This window comes from Panicum virgatum, chromosome 5N (assembly GCF_016808335.1).
Source record: "Panicum virgatum strain AP13 chromosome 5N, P.virgatum_v5, whole genome shotgun sequence".
Classification (NCBI taxonomy): Eukaryota; Viridiplantae; Streptophyta; class Magnoliopsida; order Poales; family Poaceae; genus Panicum; species Panicum virgatum.
In genome coordinates, this window is record NC_053149.1 from 40,085,143 (window position 1) to 40,101,858 (window position 16,716).

A 16,716-nucleotide genomic window follows, 5' to 3' on the forward strand; every position below is an offset into this window, starting at 1 on the left:
AAACATTCGTCCTGGCCGGGGCGTAACTACGAGCGGGCGCGCACAGCAGACGATCTCCTTGGGTTGGATGGATGGATGCGACGCGGCGGGTGACATTGACGGCTTGGATCGTCTCGTGCCGTGCGTGCGTGGCACATGTCAATACGGTGCTGAGGTCTCTGCAGTACATGTTTGGAACATAATTGTAGAGGAGTTCAGAGTTTGCAGCTATATATATGTCTTATACTCTTATCCATGAAACAATGTGTGTTAGGATTAAGAAAATATAATACATGTTCTTTTTTTTTGAGGGTCATATAATGCATGTTCCAGTTTTCAAATATTTACACTATTGAATCAGCCGGCTTTTCCACTAGAACAACAAAGGGATGGCGCTTATTTTAGTATGGACGATTTGATTCCAAATGCAGGAAAAAATTCATAAGTTTCGCATGTTGTACAAACAGGCACAAAAGTTAAAAAGGATTTAGATCCTAATTCAACATACAAATTTGGCTTTCAATGTTTCCATGTTCTAACACCAACAACGCCAGGTGTTTATTGTGGCTTGAAGGCAGCAGGCAGGAGATATTATTCAAAGAGAAGTTTGGATTGCAGGGTGTGGGGAGAGCTTGCACAAGGACACCAAATCGATTGGGGGGGGGGGGGTCTCAGAGAGGGGCCGTAGCCCTGCTGCTACTGTGTCATCATTTTGTAGGTATATACATAGTATGGTAGACCCAAGTAATAACTGCGGGAAATGTACACACATTCTCTCGCGTATATGAAACGTAATCTTACAAACAATCTCGTATTTACAAAATTTTGTGACAATTGTATTTCTCTAATCATTTTCTCATGTTTTTTTGAAAAATACTTTTCTCATGTGTTTTAATTAGGACTACCACGCACTACAAGAAAAAGAGGCATTCGTCCACCTCCAATTAGTATTGGGTTTAAAGCCACCATTTAGTACCGATTGGGGTTATGGTCCGATACTAATGGCTCTTGGGGGCCTCAACCATTTAGTGCCAGTTTTTAACACCACTTGGTACTAAATTGTGACATTTAATGATATGGTCCGGTACTAAATGGTCCACCCTGGATTACTTCAAAGGATAGCATCTCCAATCCAATCACATGTGCTGTGTGGGATGGTAGAGAAGACTACGCACGAGGCCACATGTCACGGGTTCAACCCCACGGCACACGCATATTTATCTGGACGTATTTTTTCTAAGTAGTGACAGGAGCGGGCCTAGGGGGTATTCATGGATATTCATTGAATACCCATTATTTTTACTAATCAAAGGTAATCAAGAAAATGCTTGCCAAAAATTAGTGTTAACTTCTGACTGTGAAGTAGCCGAAAACTTTTTCTAAGTAGTGACAGGGGCGGGCCTAGGGGGTATTCATGGGTATTCATTGAATACCCATTATTTTTACTAATCAAAGGTAATCAAGAAAATGCTTGCCAAAAATTAGTGTTAACTTCTGACTGTGGAGTAGCCGAAAACCCTCATCAGTTAAGTTTTTGTAGGTTTTGGGTTTTTGAATACCACACTTCCAATCCTGAGCCCGCCTCTGAGTGGTGATACACCAGTACCATTTAGTATCAGCCAGCTGGTACCAGCTATGGCAGAGGATCCAAAAATGAGATAAAAAAAGGCTGCAGCAGAGGATCCAAAAATGAGATACAAAAAGAGAGGTCCAATACTACTGGATTTTGGGACACTCTTTGCAATAATTGCAAAAGAACATATCATGGCTACAAAAATGAGACCCAAAGATATATGATTCAATAGTGCTATCTGCCTCTGTGCATGATGTGGTATAGAACCTACAAGTATAAAACTAAGTATATTCCAAAGAGTGTGGTGTGGACAATCAAACCATCTAATTCAGTAGATAGTACGTAGTAGTAGGTTTCAGATCCTGTACTATAGCATATATCAAGTTCACTGATAAATAAATATTTACTAATTACGACTTGTCAACTACCCCATCAGCAATATAATAAAAAAACACCCAAAAAAGATATGTGGTTGACTAGTGTTGTTGTATATATACCTCTGTGCATGTGGTAGAAGTAGAACTAAATATATTAATTTATAAAACAAAGCTGTTCTTGTGTGTGGACAATGAAACCAACGAACTCAGTAGACACCTAATAGGTTTCAGTTCCTATATATACTACATCAGTTCACTGATAAAGAAAGACTTACTACTATTTACTACTTGTCAACGACCCCAGCAAATATAATTTAAACAAAACATGAGAAAGGCATGTGATGATTAATTCAGGAAACAAAGGAAACGGCTAATGGAGAATAGCCAAGGAGGAGAGGACAAGATTATTGTGGCCGGGCCTTAGCTTGATGTAGTGTCACATTGTTGCTAGCTCTCCAGCCAGTGGAAGGTGATGACAAGAGAGAAAACAACACCGCAGAAAGAGGCTGCTGCCCTGCTTTCACTGGAGCTACGATCCACCGGCTGCCAACAAGTAACAGGACATCCAACTAACCGCAGAGCTGCTATGCGTACATACACCAAGGGGAAGGACACAAAAGTGAGATTTGTAGGCGCACATTTTTTTTAACATGTATACAAGGATGACACACACCACATAGTAATAGCTGCAGCATTTTTTTATCTGCTACCCATCGAGCCATAGATGCTTGGGAGTAGTAGACGACAAGCATGGAGCATGTTGGAGGAGCTGTGGAGAGTTTGTGCATGGCGCAGCTTTGGACACCGGATTAAAAAGAAAGGTATAGATAATTAATTACTATCTGTACATGTGCGCAGGCAAATTAAAGAGACAAGAGCTGGGTGGAGTGCAAGTGCAGTTGTCGTTGAAAAGGGAGAATATAAAATGCTTTTCCCATTATTTTACCAACTTGCCGAGTATTTTAAGTGATCTCTAGCCTGCCGCCGTACGCCTTGCGACGACGATCACTGTCGTAAAATTCGATTCGCGAGTAACGTGTTGCGTGTGAGCGGTGTGTGTGTCGTTCTCCTTATAGCTACCTCTCAAAAAAGGTCTGAAAAAAACAATTCTGGACTTCTGGAGTAACAATGTTATATATATCCACTTACTATTCAATACAGGGGCCCAACCTTTTATTTTCTTTTCAAAATTTCGTGTGCACAGAAGCTAAGCTAGCAGCAGAGATCGAAGCAAACTTTTTTTTTTCAATGAAATTAGAGGGTCGCCTCCGCCAACATAGGTTAAGTATTCATAAAAAAATATAACCCGAAGTTGTAAAAAAGAATATTGCAAGGAAAAGAAAAGGAAGAAACAAAAAAGTAGTAGATCAAGACAAATCTTTAAGACATTGACAAATTTTAAGATGAATCAATAATCTCATGTTGTCCCGAATTCTCAAGCAATATGTACTGTTTTAAGATGATGATACACCAGTATTTGTGCTAAATCTAAGCGGGAGCTACCAGCTTTGCATTCGGTTAGACGTTAGAGAGAAAGCAAAACATAAGAAAACAATAATCTCGAAATGCAAGGTAGGTCGTTAGTAGTACACCCTTGATTCTAAATTATAGTTCACTTTATATTTATAGGTCTAACAGCTCTAACTTTAACCATCACGTTTTTTTTATTAATATACTAACATCTAGCTAGGATAGCAACCAAATGTACTATTATCAAGATATTTCATGGTAAACTTGATGAAAACCAATTAACATATTGTATTTTTTTTCTTATAAATTTAGTTAAAGTTAGAGGTTCGAGTTAAAACCAAGCTAAGAGTGAACTGTAATTTAAAACTAATGGAGTATTATTTTTGTAACTTAGGCTAAAGTGTATCGATTATACATGCTGCTATATATATATATATATATATATATATATATATATATATATATATATATATATATATATATATATATATATATATATATATATACACACAATATAGACACACACACACATCATGTCGTTTTGTACTTGAGTCTCTCCTCATATATGATGCACTGACGGGGACCATTTGATTTTCCTTGGATCATCTTGTTTGCAAGTTGCAGATTGATACAAACTGTTATTGGTCCATGCATGATGCACATGTGTGAGGGAGACGCGTACATGTACCGAATCATTGGTAGGAAAATAATCCAGTATATATAGCCGGCCACTAGCTAAGAGCTGCCGAGCTGTGGCAACAATTTGTTGCGGGATTATATATGTTTCAAGTCATGGAAATTTTATTTAGCAGATAAAAACATATATTCTACTCAATGTCTAAGAGAAGTGATCTTCTTGTTTGTCATTACTTATAGGGGTGCAAATTGGTGACCCATAGATGCACATCCAACCCTCTTTGGTTCAAAGTTTTGTATTATTTTTTCAAAATAAGATATGATTATGGAGAAATTGTACAAAATTTTAAATTAAAAAAGATTGGATGTGCAACTAAGGATCACTAATTGACACCTCTAATTACTTAATTAGTTTCCGATCCTCTTCTATCAGTTCAATCCCACTTGTGTTCGTATTGAGGCTTCTTTGGAATGCTATTCTTTTTTAGTAATTATGTTAGGAACTATTTGATATGTATGGTTCGCATGGAAGCGGGGAGGGACAATTCTAGAACGCCGATGACTTTGTTCTCAAACTTTGACCAATAATATTTATTTATTAAATTAGTTAAACTTTGACCAATAATATGTATCTTAGATTTGACTTGTAGATTTATCTTTTTGCATAAATATAGAAAATATGAATAGTCAAACGAAAGAAAAAATTAATCAATGCTGTCATATATTCAAGAACGGAAGTAATAGCTCAGGTAGCCCGGCCTCGAGTAACCCTTTCTAGTTTGGCGCCATGGCATGGCATCACGTTAACATGCAGCTTGTGGTTTGAAGAGCGGGAAGATCAAGCTGAACTGCTACTCGAAAAAAAAACTGAACTGCTTTCGTGTGTGAACTGCGAAGTACTCGGACCTAGAGAGATCAAGTGATGACCGGGAATGTGAAATCGATCTGCTACCCCAGCTGGCCCAAGATAAGAGACCACTTGATCTGCCGGGGACCCTTGTTCACCTAATGCTTTTCTGCAGTCCCTTGCATGCTTGGGGACCCTTGTACCTTCTCATATTGTCACATAAATTATGCAGGTGGCCTAGAGAAGTGTCACATCCCGGTCAAAAGTGAGGACACTACTACAGAACAGGCCTTTGTTCCAAGCCATTTGTCCCGGCTGCCTTTGGGCCCGGGACAAAAGGTGGCTTTTGTCCCGGGTCCAACAGCTAGCCGGGCCAGTGGGAGAGATAGGGGCCTTTTGTCCCGGGTGGAGCCACCAACCTGGACTAAAGGGTGACCCTTTTGTCCCGGTTGGTGTTACCAACCCGGACAAAAGGCCCCTCCACGTGATAGTTCAAAAGGAAGTTATTCTATACTGAGTCACATGTACTACTTAGGTGAGTTGGCAAAAAAATCATACGCTAGGCAAGAGGTTTGGGATCGAATCCCGCGAGGTGCAAAAAAAAAATTTAGCGTCAGAGACATTTTGTCCCGGTTCTACCAGGAAGCCATGTCCCGGTTCCAAAACCGGGACAAAAGCCAATTTGGAACCGGGACAAAAGCCCGAATCTATAGTAGTGGGATGGATAAGCACAAACCAGTCTTGATGCCATATCGTGACCCCTATTTTGCCTTGCAACTCCTTTATCCGTTAACAGAAATACTACTGTTATATCCAGCATTTCCACAGTTGAAAATGGAGAAGGATTCTAAGACCCATTTTTGGCTCAGCTAAAGATTGTACAAAATAAATAAAACTTGTGGGTAGTGAATTGTGAAAAGCTGGATTGCAAAAGGCCGAAGGGTCCAAACAATTTGAAATCTATTATGTCAGTCTCAATGGGAGTATCATAGGAGTGTCATGAGCATTAAATTTGCTGACATGGCAGAGTTATTATGAAGAGAGATGATAGAGAGTGTCATGGAATGTGAGAGGAGTGTCATCACCATGACACCTCTCCGACTCGATTACCTAGTTCACGGTCTTGGTAATTGTGATGATGACACTAGACTGGTCCTACCTCTAGCTCTTTCTCCCCCCTTACATTCATGTGGGCCACGCAATACGAGGAAGGTAGAAAGAGGTACCACAAACGGGTAAAATCTGTTGTCAAAGCTAGTATTATGTTCCATCCAAGGATCACATAGTTAAATTAATCCTCAGTTTTATATTAAATTTGGCCCTTAAGACAGTTTTATATTTTTAAAGAAAAATTAAAAATTCTAATTAGATTACAAAAATCAAAACTAATCCATTTTAAATCAGAAAAATATGAAATATGTATAAAAATGTAGTTTATCTATTTGAATCCTATTTATTAAAAAATAATAGGTATAACTACAAGAAAATAACTAGAAACGTGAAAAAATTGGATCCAAATAATTGAGAGGTAGAGTGTCAATAGATAAGTTACATTCTTAGAAACGTTTTGGTACTAATTTCATATTTTTAAATTAAAATGAATATAATATAAGTTTTTAGTTTAAATTTGAATATTTTTATTTTTCAAAATGAACCATCCGGGTCAAATTTGCTTGGTTTTGATGGTTGGATGACATCCATTATCCGGTTTGTAGTTGAAGTTAGAAAATCAAACTTTTGTGAAAGTTTGATGTAAACTGAACTTTTCCCTTCAATATAATACATCCTTGGCACATTCCATCATTTTTTTCATTTAATTCTCCTCAGAGTTAGTATTATTGGTTTGGTTGATTGGTGGACTAGGGTTTTTTTTACCGACCGGAACCGGTCTGGAAACGGTTACCGGTGTAACCGGGCCAGACCGGTTCCGGTACCGACCGGTTGCAAACCGGCCCAATTCAAAATTTAAATTTGAATTCAAAAAAATGAAAAAATTCCTAAAAATACTTCAAGTTGCGACGAATCAAATGGTGTCAAAAATTTTCAAATATTCGTTCATTTAGTATACTTTGCGGGCATGTGAAGTTAAACCAAAAAAGAAAAACAAAAAAGGCCGGCCCATTAAGACCCATCGTGCCGGCATATGACTCACGCGGTTGCCTCCCACTCCCACGCTTATTACTATTGTATTTGTATGCCTGATTGTAAGTGTGGTCTTTTACATTAATATGTGCATTGCTCGGTTTTTTTGGTCACCGGACCGGTTACACCTCAAACCGGACCGGTTTACATACCAAACCGGACCGGTTTACAGACCAAACCAGTCGGCTAACCAGTGCAAACCGATTGAACTGTCATTTTTTTGTTTGAAATTTAAATTTGGCCGTTTTTTTCCGGTAACCGGTTAAATCGGTCCGGTATACTGTAACTAGACCTGGGCATCCTCCGGGCCGGGTCGGGTTCGGGTCGGGCCAAAAAAAACCCGGTGTTTTTTCTAGCGGCCCGTGCCCGACCCGACCCGGTGGCCGGGCCGTAAAATTGAGCCCGCACCCGACCCGACAGCCAGTCGGGTCGGGTCGGGTCGGGTTCGGGTCGGGTCGGGCCGGGCCTATGTAAAATGTCGGGTTCCTTCGGGTTTTTCGGGTTTCGGGTCAAAATTTTTAGCCCGTGCCCGGCCCGTCAGTCATACCGGGTCAAAAATTTTGACCCGAGCCCGCCCATCAAACTCTTCGGGTCGGGTCGGGTCGGGCTATTTTCGGGCGGGTTGGGTCGGGTCCGTCGGGTCGGGCAGCCCATGCCCAGGTCTAACTGTAACTGGTGGGCGGCGGTTTCGTCCCACCGGTCGGTAAAAAAAACCTGTGGTGGACTAGTTAAAATGAGATCCTTATTATCCGAAACATCCATTAAACAACCAAATAATACAACTCTAGGGGTATATGCATCTTTTGCCGGTCTTCCTAGTCTGTTCTAAAATCTCTAGGATGCCTATTAGTATTTCAGGATGGAGCGAGGGAGTATCGGTCCATTTTTTTCAAACCTTTGTAGAGACTAGTAGTCATGCATGAAAATTTCAAAACAAGCTGGATATTGGTTAGTTGCTCGATCTTCATGTTTACATCAGGGTCTGATAGAGTTTGTGGAATTGAGAAAAACACTAATGTCCCCACAATGGTCAACACCTGCCCTGTCCCCAACCACCCAATATAATGAATATTAGTCTTAGTACGAATGTAAATATGCATGCCGATTGGCACAGAAAGTCTAGCTAGGAGTTGATTCATGAAAGATAGACCCCCTTTTTACCTACTTTTAGCTTTAACAATCAACAAACAAAAGAACCACAAGGATTGACATCATAAGTTATTTTAATATGAATTGGCAGTAGGGGTGGTAATGGGCCATGGCCCTAATGACCTCTTCACAGCCCAATAAAGCCCTTAAAATTTTTAGTTCAAAAATACATATGTTTAGAGCCCGGCCCTTTTAGGGTCCGATCCTTAGATTTTCTAGTTCAAAATGTTGGGCCCTTTACCACCCCTAATTGGCAGTCGAAAAGGTACCACCTTATGTGTTTAGGGCTCCTTTTCTCGTTAGAGAATTATTTAGGGCTTGTCAAGTACATTTCTCATGTGGTTCCTTACTTTCTTACGATGTTATGGGATACATTTCTGATTACGTGGTACAGGTCAAACACCCACAACACACACATCCTTACCTCATGAACCCACATATGCAAACTCTACCCCTATAAGTACCTTCGAATACTGAGCCAACAAATTCTCAAGATCGACGAAATCACCACATATGTCTCGCTGTCAACGGAAACGTTGCCGTTAAATCCTAGACCTATCCTAAGATGCTAGCTCTTATAACCACTAGAGTACATGCATGCCCTTTCGTTGATGACATATGTGACACATGTATGGTAAAAAAAAACGTGTCTTGTAGGAAGCTCACTCATTTTCGAAGTGTTTATCCTTGATGATTATGACTGGTACTTGTTAATCTGACCTGCAATTATTCTGTGGAAGTTATAGTACAGAATTTTGTACCACTAGTTTCAAAGACCAGAAATAAACTAGTGAAAAGCTAGCTCAACTCCAAGGAGCATGGTCCTGAATGCGCATGGAAGTGGAAGTATGGTCGGTATTTCACCTAGCTCGATAGCATTGCACTACCAAAATGGCTGCTGCAACATATTCCCATGTCAATCAGGTCAGCTCCGAGGATCATTGAACCGGCGCAGTTAATTAATGACACGTCAAGCCTGGAGGAGCGACAGGTAACGGCTCCGAATAGGCAACACGTAACCATCCCTTTCCGGGCCTATGGAGCGCGCATCAGGGCGGCGCCCTCCGCCGAACATGGGGACCAGCGGCCGGCCGTCGCCGTCGCCGTCGCCGTCCGGCGGTCGCCCCGCTTGGCCGTATGCGAGTCATGCGGGCGGCCCACGGGGCCTCGTGGGCGAGGGGGCCCAGCCGGACCCGATGAGCACCCGGCCGCGAGGCGCCAAACCGCCAAACGCGCGCCCCGGCCGTCGCGGTCGTCCTCTGGCCAGTGGCCACCTCTCATCACACGTCGGACGCCGCCGGTCGCCGTCGCGCGTGGATGCCGCGTGGGGCAGGCGGCGGATCCCGATCGGCTAGCCGGCCTGCGCCGCAGCTTCGGCCGGCGATGTGAGAGCACGGCGGCGTTCATCCTAGTACCAAGACGCGGAAAATCTTTGCAGACGAAATTTCCCACTTCCAGGCCGGAGTTGCGCGGCCACCAAGTTTACTATCGTAGTCACTTTTGGGTTTTTGATAGGCGGATGTTCCGACAGCAGTCGCCACTCGTGCCTTGTCATCACTCATCAGTCCTTACCAGTCTACTCTACTGTGCTGTGATGGCGTATATTGTGTGATGTGATGCTCCAAAACATACACTCGGATTTGTGAACCCAAACAAGATCATTCCAATGCGAAAAGCTTAAAAAAACACGGTAAAGATAGTAGGGCTTAAAAGAGCATATCAGAAGCAGGCGTGAGAGAAGAAACTAAAGGTGATGGCAAAAAGAGGAGTTCCATAGGAGCTGGGAGACTTAACGAGGAACAATGGTAAGAAGTGATAGTCACTAGTCAGCGGTGTATCACACGAGGAACAGTGAAACAAGAGGTGGTCCTTGGGACATACCCATCCGCCGTGCCGGGTCCATCCAGTTTGTTGCCGAGTCCGAATTTTTGGCCTCTGCATCAAGTTGATGGATCTCCTGTGGGGCCCGATCCCCTCTTCCCCTTGAATGAGCTCTAGCCGGACAACCAGGCTAAGCATAGCTTGATTGTTCCCAGCCCCCGAGTGGCTATCAGCATTCAAAGCAAGATCTCCGAGCTAAATCCTGCGCGGCGGACCTAACGGTGCTGGTAGGACAGCAGGCTCCACCTCCGGCTCCAGTTCCTTCTTTTGGTGGTCACTCTGCCTAAGCTTCCGGAGGACCAGGTGACCAAATGAATGCGCCGCAACTAGGGCGATCATTACCATGTTTAATGCACAGGTGTAGGGTTAAGAGATTGAAAATCTAACAAACTTCCGAATCTGGATGCGTTAACCAAGATTGGCCAGAAACTTAATTGTTTAGCAGGATACCGATTCTATGAGAGCATGGAGAACACTAACATCAGCAAAGTTGACTTCCTTTATTTGTTTCAATGATTCATGTCACGGATGATCAAGACTCACGGTGCTGCTTACACTTTTTGTATATCCCCCCTTTTTTGGTGTTCAAAAGATAAAGCAGTTGAAACCTGGGTCACATAGGGGTAGCATCTCTAGAACTCCAGCATTCGGCCTCTGAGAATGGCCTCAGCCTTCCTGACTTCCTTCACTGGTCCAATGATGAACACCTACATATAGGACACGCATAAAAAGATCAGTAAAGCAATATGTTCATTTGGTTCAGTAGCTGCAGAATGATTCAAGCTTATTAACTAAATAGTACGGATGTGTGTGCCTTAGGACGAACCTCATAGTGTCAGTAGCTGCAGAATGATTCAAGCTTATTAACTAAATAGTACGGATGTCTGTGCCTTAGGCAGAACCTCCTAGTATGATCTCGTGATCTTATTCTAACACTAACACCAATCGCTTTCAAGAAGGTGTTGGCTTATGGGTGCATACAGCTGGAATGATTCAAGGCCATGACTGAGAAATTTAGAGGTTTGTATAGCATGCAAAGGGGATAGAAAACTTTCATCTGGACCTAAGCTCCGTTCAGGCCAGACTATTGTGGTATATACAACACCTCAGCCACAAGATATATGCATCTGCCCAATGGTGATCACTGAAAAATATGCCATAATTGTTTCTATGACATGCAGACCAAGGGCTACTTGTAGCAGACACAGGCAATGAACATATCCAGGATTAAGCATAACTGCATAAGTCAGTGGCGTATGAGGAATTATAGCTACAATAAAGTCTGCCACTATAGGCATTCTGATAGTGAAGACAAAGATTGAATGGTCCCCACAGGACAAAACAAAAGAAAAGGAAAATAGCAACACTTGCGCAGAACTACATATCATTTACAACTATTCCCTGTCAAGAATCACACAGTTCTACATATCATTTACAACTATTCCCTGTCTAAAATCACACAGTTCGAATCCATTTTCATATGTCTGATATTTCGAATTCAGAAATGAGTCTGTGGTGAACTTAGCTTTGAGCAAAATATTTTTAACAGTTTATTAATGAAAATGCCTTGTTAATTGATTTCTCTTAAAAAACTCTAGCTATTGCAGTCAGTATTCAAACAGGAAACTGAATCAGTATTTCAGAAAAGCCCAGCATGACTCTCTGGTATGAATAAATTATTTGTGACTAATGACGGGAATAATTTCTATATTCCTCCAACCCTAGAAGGGTGAGTATATATAATACCTACACATGGGCCTCTAGATGGGCCTCTATATACATGGGCTCAATATACTCCAACAGTGACAAACAAGGCTATGGGAAACCTACCCTGTCTGGAGGTCCCTTAGCACCACCAATATGGATTTCAACGCTGCAGAGAGGAACCAAAAAAACAGACAGAACACCAATGAAGCTTAACAGCATAGAGGATGTGACATTTACAAAATCAGATTCAAGATATTTACTTGCAAGACTCTTTGACAAACATTATTGTTGATCCCTTTCTGCCAATAACTCGTCCCATTTTCCCAGGAGGCACATCTAAGACTGATAGGATATCCACTTCAGGAACATGAACATCAGCTTCAATGTCACCTGTCTCACAAATATGAAAATCAATCAGAACAAATGCTCTGCAATGCCAAAAAATGTTCTATCGATTTGATAGACAAAATTGAAAATCTTTCATCAAAGAACTGAAAAATGTTTTGTGAACAAATCCATGCCATGTTCGTGAGGATTATATCTAGACCAAGGTAGGTTTTGTCAAAGTTTCAAGTTAGTTTATAGAAGTCTGAGCCTACACTGTGAACTACAGCTGTTCAAACTGAGTTTTGCTAACCCATGAAAAATTGGTTTGATCCAGCAGCCTGCTTCCTTTGCTACAGCTGTTTGCTGTCGTGTGGCTTGCTAGCTACAACAAGCAGTTTCAAAACAGGATTGTGAACAGCTTTGTACAGACCTACAGTACACCCACATTAAAATAACAGTAATGCATTCATATTTATCTGAGAGACTCAAAGCAAAAGGTAAAATATATTTATGTTGGGAGCCCCTTAATTTTGAAAAGAAGGTTAGAAAACCTTATTATATGTACTGACCCGGGACAGGAGGAAGAAGTGGCCAATCTGCAAACTGGTTGTTGTTTATGCAAAAACACCTGCAGTATAGTTCACTGCGAACAGACAGACGCCATAAAGATACTTTGCTTAGCTTCTCCATCATTTTCTCATGGATGTTGAGAAGGAAGCGGACATCATCTGTGGCTGCTCGAACCATCATATCAGACAAGGGCCTAATTGTCCAAAAGTTAGGGTCCTGAAATCCATTAAAACAATGTTATTTATCAGGTTTCCTCGGGGAGACATTATTGAAATAATAGAACATCAAATGGCAAGGCAATATCATAGAAAGTAAACACAATATCAGCAACTTGGTTGTTCTAAACAGCAGGTTGCTAACCTGCCTTAGAAGGGTACGCACTTCTTCCTTTTCAGGATATGGTATGCCTACATAAAGCAGTACCACAATATCACACCACATGGACAATCAAACACTAAAAATAGAAAATAATGAGGAATGAAATGCACCACATCATACACCGAATGAACATATACAGTTTACTGAAAGCAGGATAAACAAATATGATGTTTGGTAGCAGCAGCACTTTTTAAAATAAGAATGATTGAGATGATATCAGTTCTATGCTTATAGCTAAGCTGCATGCACCCAATTATCATCTCAACAAAGATATCAGCTCACTTAGCCAAACCAATCAGATCAAGATTAACCATAGGTTACTAACAAGCTGACAAACATGGTTCTAGAACTGGGTAGTAGTCTAGTCTCTATGGCATGGACTGACTAGTTTTGATGACTTCAATTCTTGCCGCAACCATGAGCTACTTGCTAGTTGTTACCAATAGTTCATTATTGCACTACCACCTAATGCAACTTAGCATAATCTACATCTACCACCTCAAGTTGGCTGTTGCTGCTACTATATCTAGATCTAGAACAGAGCAGAGAAAAAAATAGGAAACAGAGGAAGGGGAAGGCGGAGCAGTAGGAATTGTGTGACTGTGTGTTAATCCATATTACACCACATGGCTATGTCCCTCACTCAAGACCTACGAGCCTTCTCAACCTCACCCACCCTCCTTCCCTTTGTCTCTTGGATTCACTGCCTCTGGTCATTGCTGTCCAGTCAACTTACCCTGCTAGTTGAGTCAAAGGTCCCAGTAAACGTACCCGGGTAGGTTGGTATCCCCAAACACACCAATCATATCTAGGCATCCTAATCATATTTAGGCAACTAAATATATAGTAAGGCATAAAGTTCACCATTAGAATAAAAATTCCAGACTATCAAATCAAGTCAACAAGAATTTGGTCAAACACTTCCAATAGCTCCCATGGCATATGACATATGCATAAACACAAGTATCTTCAAGAATCAGGACTAGGTTTCACAATATAAAGTGAAGGTTGCAGCGAGTAAATATAATAAGGGAACTATGTAAAATGGTCTGCTAGCATTCATGCAAAGGTAGACGGCTTGAATCAGAATTCAGTACATACCACAGTACCGCGAATCAGCAAGAAGGCTGACAAAAGATATGTAATCATCATGACTCTTTTTTCCTTCCTGCTCTTCTATCAGAGAATAAGCAATCTGCACACAATAAGTGCAATTGAAGCCTTTTTTGTGAAGAATAAGCATAATACCTTAGCTACTACTACAGAGAACTCTCTAGAAAAGGGGAGGTCACATAAGTTCTTCAGCAGAGTACACGGTCCCTAATTCGTGATAATGCTCAGTTCTAAAGCTTGTTGCCAAAGAAGAGAAAACCACAATGCTTGGGTAGTACAGAGAAATTACTATGCTTATGAAAATCACTAGAGTTGTAAATGCATATGGTGATTACCTGTGTATCCATCACATTATGCAATTTGATGCCAAACTGAAAATACAACGCCTGCAAAAAAGTGATAAACTCTAAACTTGTTAGTCAAGTCTAAAATCTCCTAAATGTTAAAAAATAACATAGCAAGCTTCACAAATACATAGTTAGGCACCTCGCTGTCTCTTTTACAATCATGAATAACTTTGGTGATATGATCAGACTCAAGTGCGGGCTTACAAGCTTCAATGAGTTCTTTTCCACCCTCAATAGCATCAACTAAGTAAACAGCATCAGGAAATGCAAGCTGCAATATCAAGACAACTTGCATCAGCATCTTAGAAATAGAGAAAATGCTACTTCAGGACAACCTCAACAAAAATATAAGCATATATAAGAAGAGAAATATAAGCATATATAAGAATTTAGATGAAACCGCAGGTATATCTTTAGATGCATGAAAAGAAATACATGTGGATGCATGGACTTTGAATTGAAGGTAATGAAACAGCATTGCTAGGAGAATCAATGCAACAATGTAGCCCATTTATAAGAAACGTATGGCTTCCGTATACAGCTTTGTGATCTCAAAATCATGAAACAGAAGTCCATAATACAAATATGATGCCTGCTGAGTGTTCAGCTCACCTGCATGATACAGAGAGCACCATTACGACAGAGATCAACACCTTCACAGTCAAATCCGATTACCAACTTCTGGGCAGCTGAGGGTTCAAGAAACTCGACTGGGAGTTGACCAGGTTTGGTGACAATATGATAGGGTGGGGACGGCAATTCTGGGTTGTTATCTGCAAGAGGATTCAAATGATCATATATAATAAAGCACCTAATATTGGTTCATTGGTGCAGATCTGTACAAGCAGCAACAAGTCAAGGGCTCAAGGCGATGTAAGATGTGGACAAAAGCAGTTCTGAGTTGTGAGCAAGGTAATCAATCCTAGCTAGTGGAGGCCTCCCGTAAATTACATAGCTAGCTAGATGCAACTAATTTCACAGCCAAACTATCAAATAAATGGATAAGGTGCATGTGAATGGAATCATAAGATTCGTCCTGTTCCAGAATTTCAGATCCAATGCTGCTGCACAAATGATTCGCAATCAATGCTAAAAGGTACCTATTAAGGCTAGTGGCAAACACCTATCATCAGGTAACTGAAACAAAAACAAAAAAATCACAAGATCAGGCACTAGGAACTCTACAAATAATTTGCATGAAAGTACACAAATATTCATATTTCAACAAGCACAATCACTCCACTTGGAACTACGACTATTTCCCACTTCAAAATCACCCAGCAATTCCACAAAATAGGGCAAAATCCGCACAAAGCAGCTAGCAGCACAATCCAGGACCATCTGCATCCCAGCATTACCAGTCCTAAAACCCTAGGATTAAACCACGGCACAAAACATTCGAACAAGCATAGCAACGCTGAGGCTAGAACATAGGTCACAAGGACAAAACAAACTCCTCCCAGAACCCTAAAAGCAGCGGATGCCAATGGTGCGGCGTCGCGAGCACGCACACGCACGCTCGCGCTCGCGCCGCACGGGCGCAGCACTCCGAGCGCGAATCCGAGGCCACTCCAACCGCAAGGGAGCACAGGCCCAACAGGATCGCAGCGGCCGGACCCCCTCACGACCTACCGCCGCGAGCAGAGGCGGCGCTTTCGGGCGCCGAGGCACCAGGACGATCGAGAGCGAGAGGGGGAGGGAGGAGGCAGAGGCAGGCGCCGCACCTGCGGGGGCGTCGGCGGCGGGGGCAGGGTCGAAGGGCTCGGAATGGTGGGAGGCCATCCCGATCCCCTCCCGATCGCTCGCCGCGGGAGGGAGACAGGGCGCGGGCGCACCGGCGACGGGAGAGGAACGAGGACGGAAAGGGCACACGGACACGGGGAGCGGCTGCGCCAAGGCTGGCTGCTGGCTCTAGTACTACTGTACTCGCCGCGCCGGTGCTGCGGCGCCGGTTACGGCCGTGTTCCGCGGCTGTCGGCTGGGCCTGGGCTCTGTGCTGGCCTTATTCGCAAGGAGGGCCTTTCGTGGTGCTGAGGTCCGCTAGAAGCCCAATCCGTGATGTTGTATTGGGCTCTATTTTTCTATTAGGGCCGGCCTGAAAATACTCCCGGACTGAGAAGATTTGTTTATTTTCTGTTTGTCATCTAAAAAGGACTCTCTTTGCTCAAAAGAAAAAAAATAAAAAATACTTTAAGAGTATTTTTGTTCGGCGTGAATTGC

At 42.1% G+C, this 16,716-nt stretch overlaps 1 protein-coding gene across 2 annotated transcripts; it reads right to left on the bottom strand.

Moving 5' to 3' along the window:
* Positions 1-10,530: 10,530 nt before the first annotated feature.
* LOC120673811 (piRNA biogenesis protein EXD1-like) lies at positions 10,531-16,391 on the bottom strand. Of its 2 annotated transcripts, none has more exons than XM_039954822.1 (10): positions 16,221-16,391; positions 15,109-15,269; positions 14,636-14,767; positions 14,485-14,535; positions 14,138-14,231; positions 13,019-13,065; positions 12,658-12,874; positions 12,022-12,151; positions 11,888-11,927; positions 10,531-10,762 (listed from the first exon to the last, which is right to left on the bottom strand). In XM_039954822.1, exons 1-10 carry the CDS (start codon positions 16,276-16,278, stop codon positions 10,721-10,723), a joined length of 972 nt encoding a protein of 323 aa, XP_039810756.1. In that variant the 5' UTR covers positions 16,279-16,391; the 3' UTR covers positions 10,531-10,720. The 2 variants fall into 2 exon arrangements, with proteins under 2 accessions (XP_039810756.1, XP_039810755.1); XM_039954821.1 differs by having other exon boundaries at positions 10,531-10,761; positions 11,885-11,927; positions 16,221-16,390.
* Positions 16,392-16,716: the final 325 nt, after the last annotated feature.

What these genes read in the sequence shown, in the direction of transcription:
- LOC120673811 (XM_039954821.1), bottom strand. Translation starts at nt 16,278, where the DNA reads ATGGCCTCCCACCATTCCGAGCCCTTCGACCCTGCCCCCGCCGCCGAC. An exon ending in CGCCGCCGACGCCCCCGCAG is followed by an intron (nt 15,270 to 16,220) that starts GTGCGGCGCCTG and finishes ATCCTCTTGCAG; the next exon opens with ATAACAACCCAGAATTGCCG. An exon ending in CTAAGGGACCTCCAGACAGG is followed by an intron (nt 10,762 to 11,884) that starts GTAGGTTTCCCA and finishes TCCTATATGTAG; the next exon opens with GTGTTCATCATTGGACCAGT.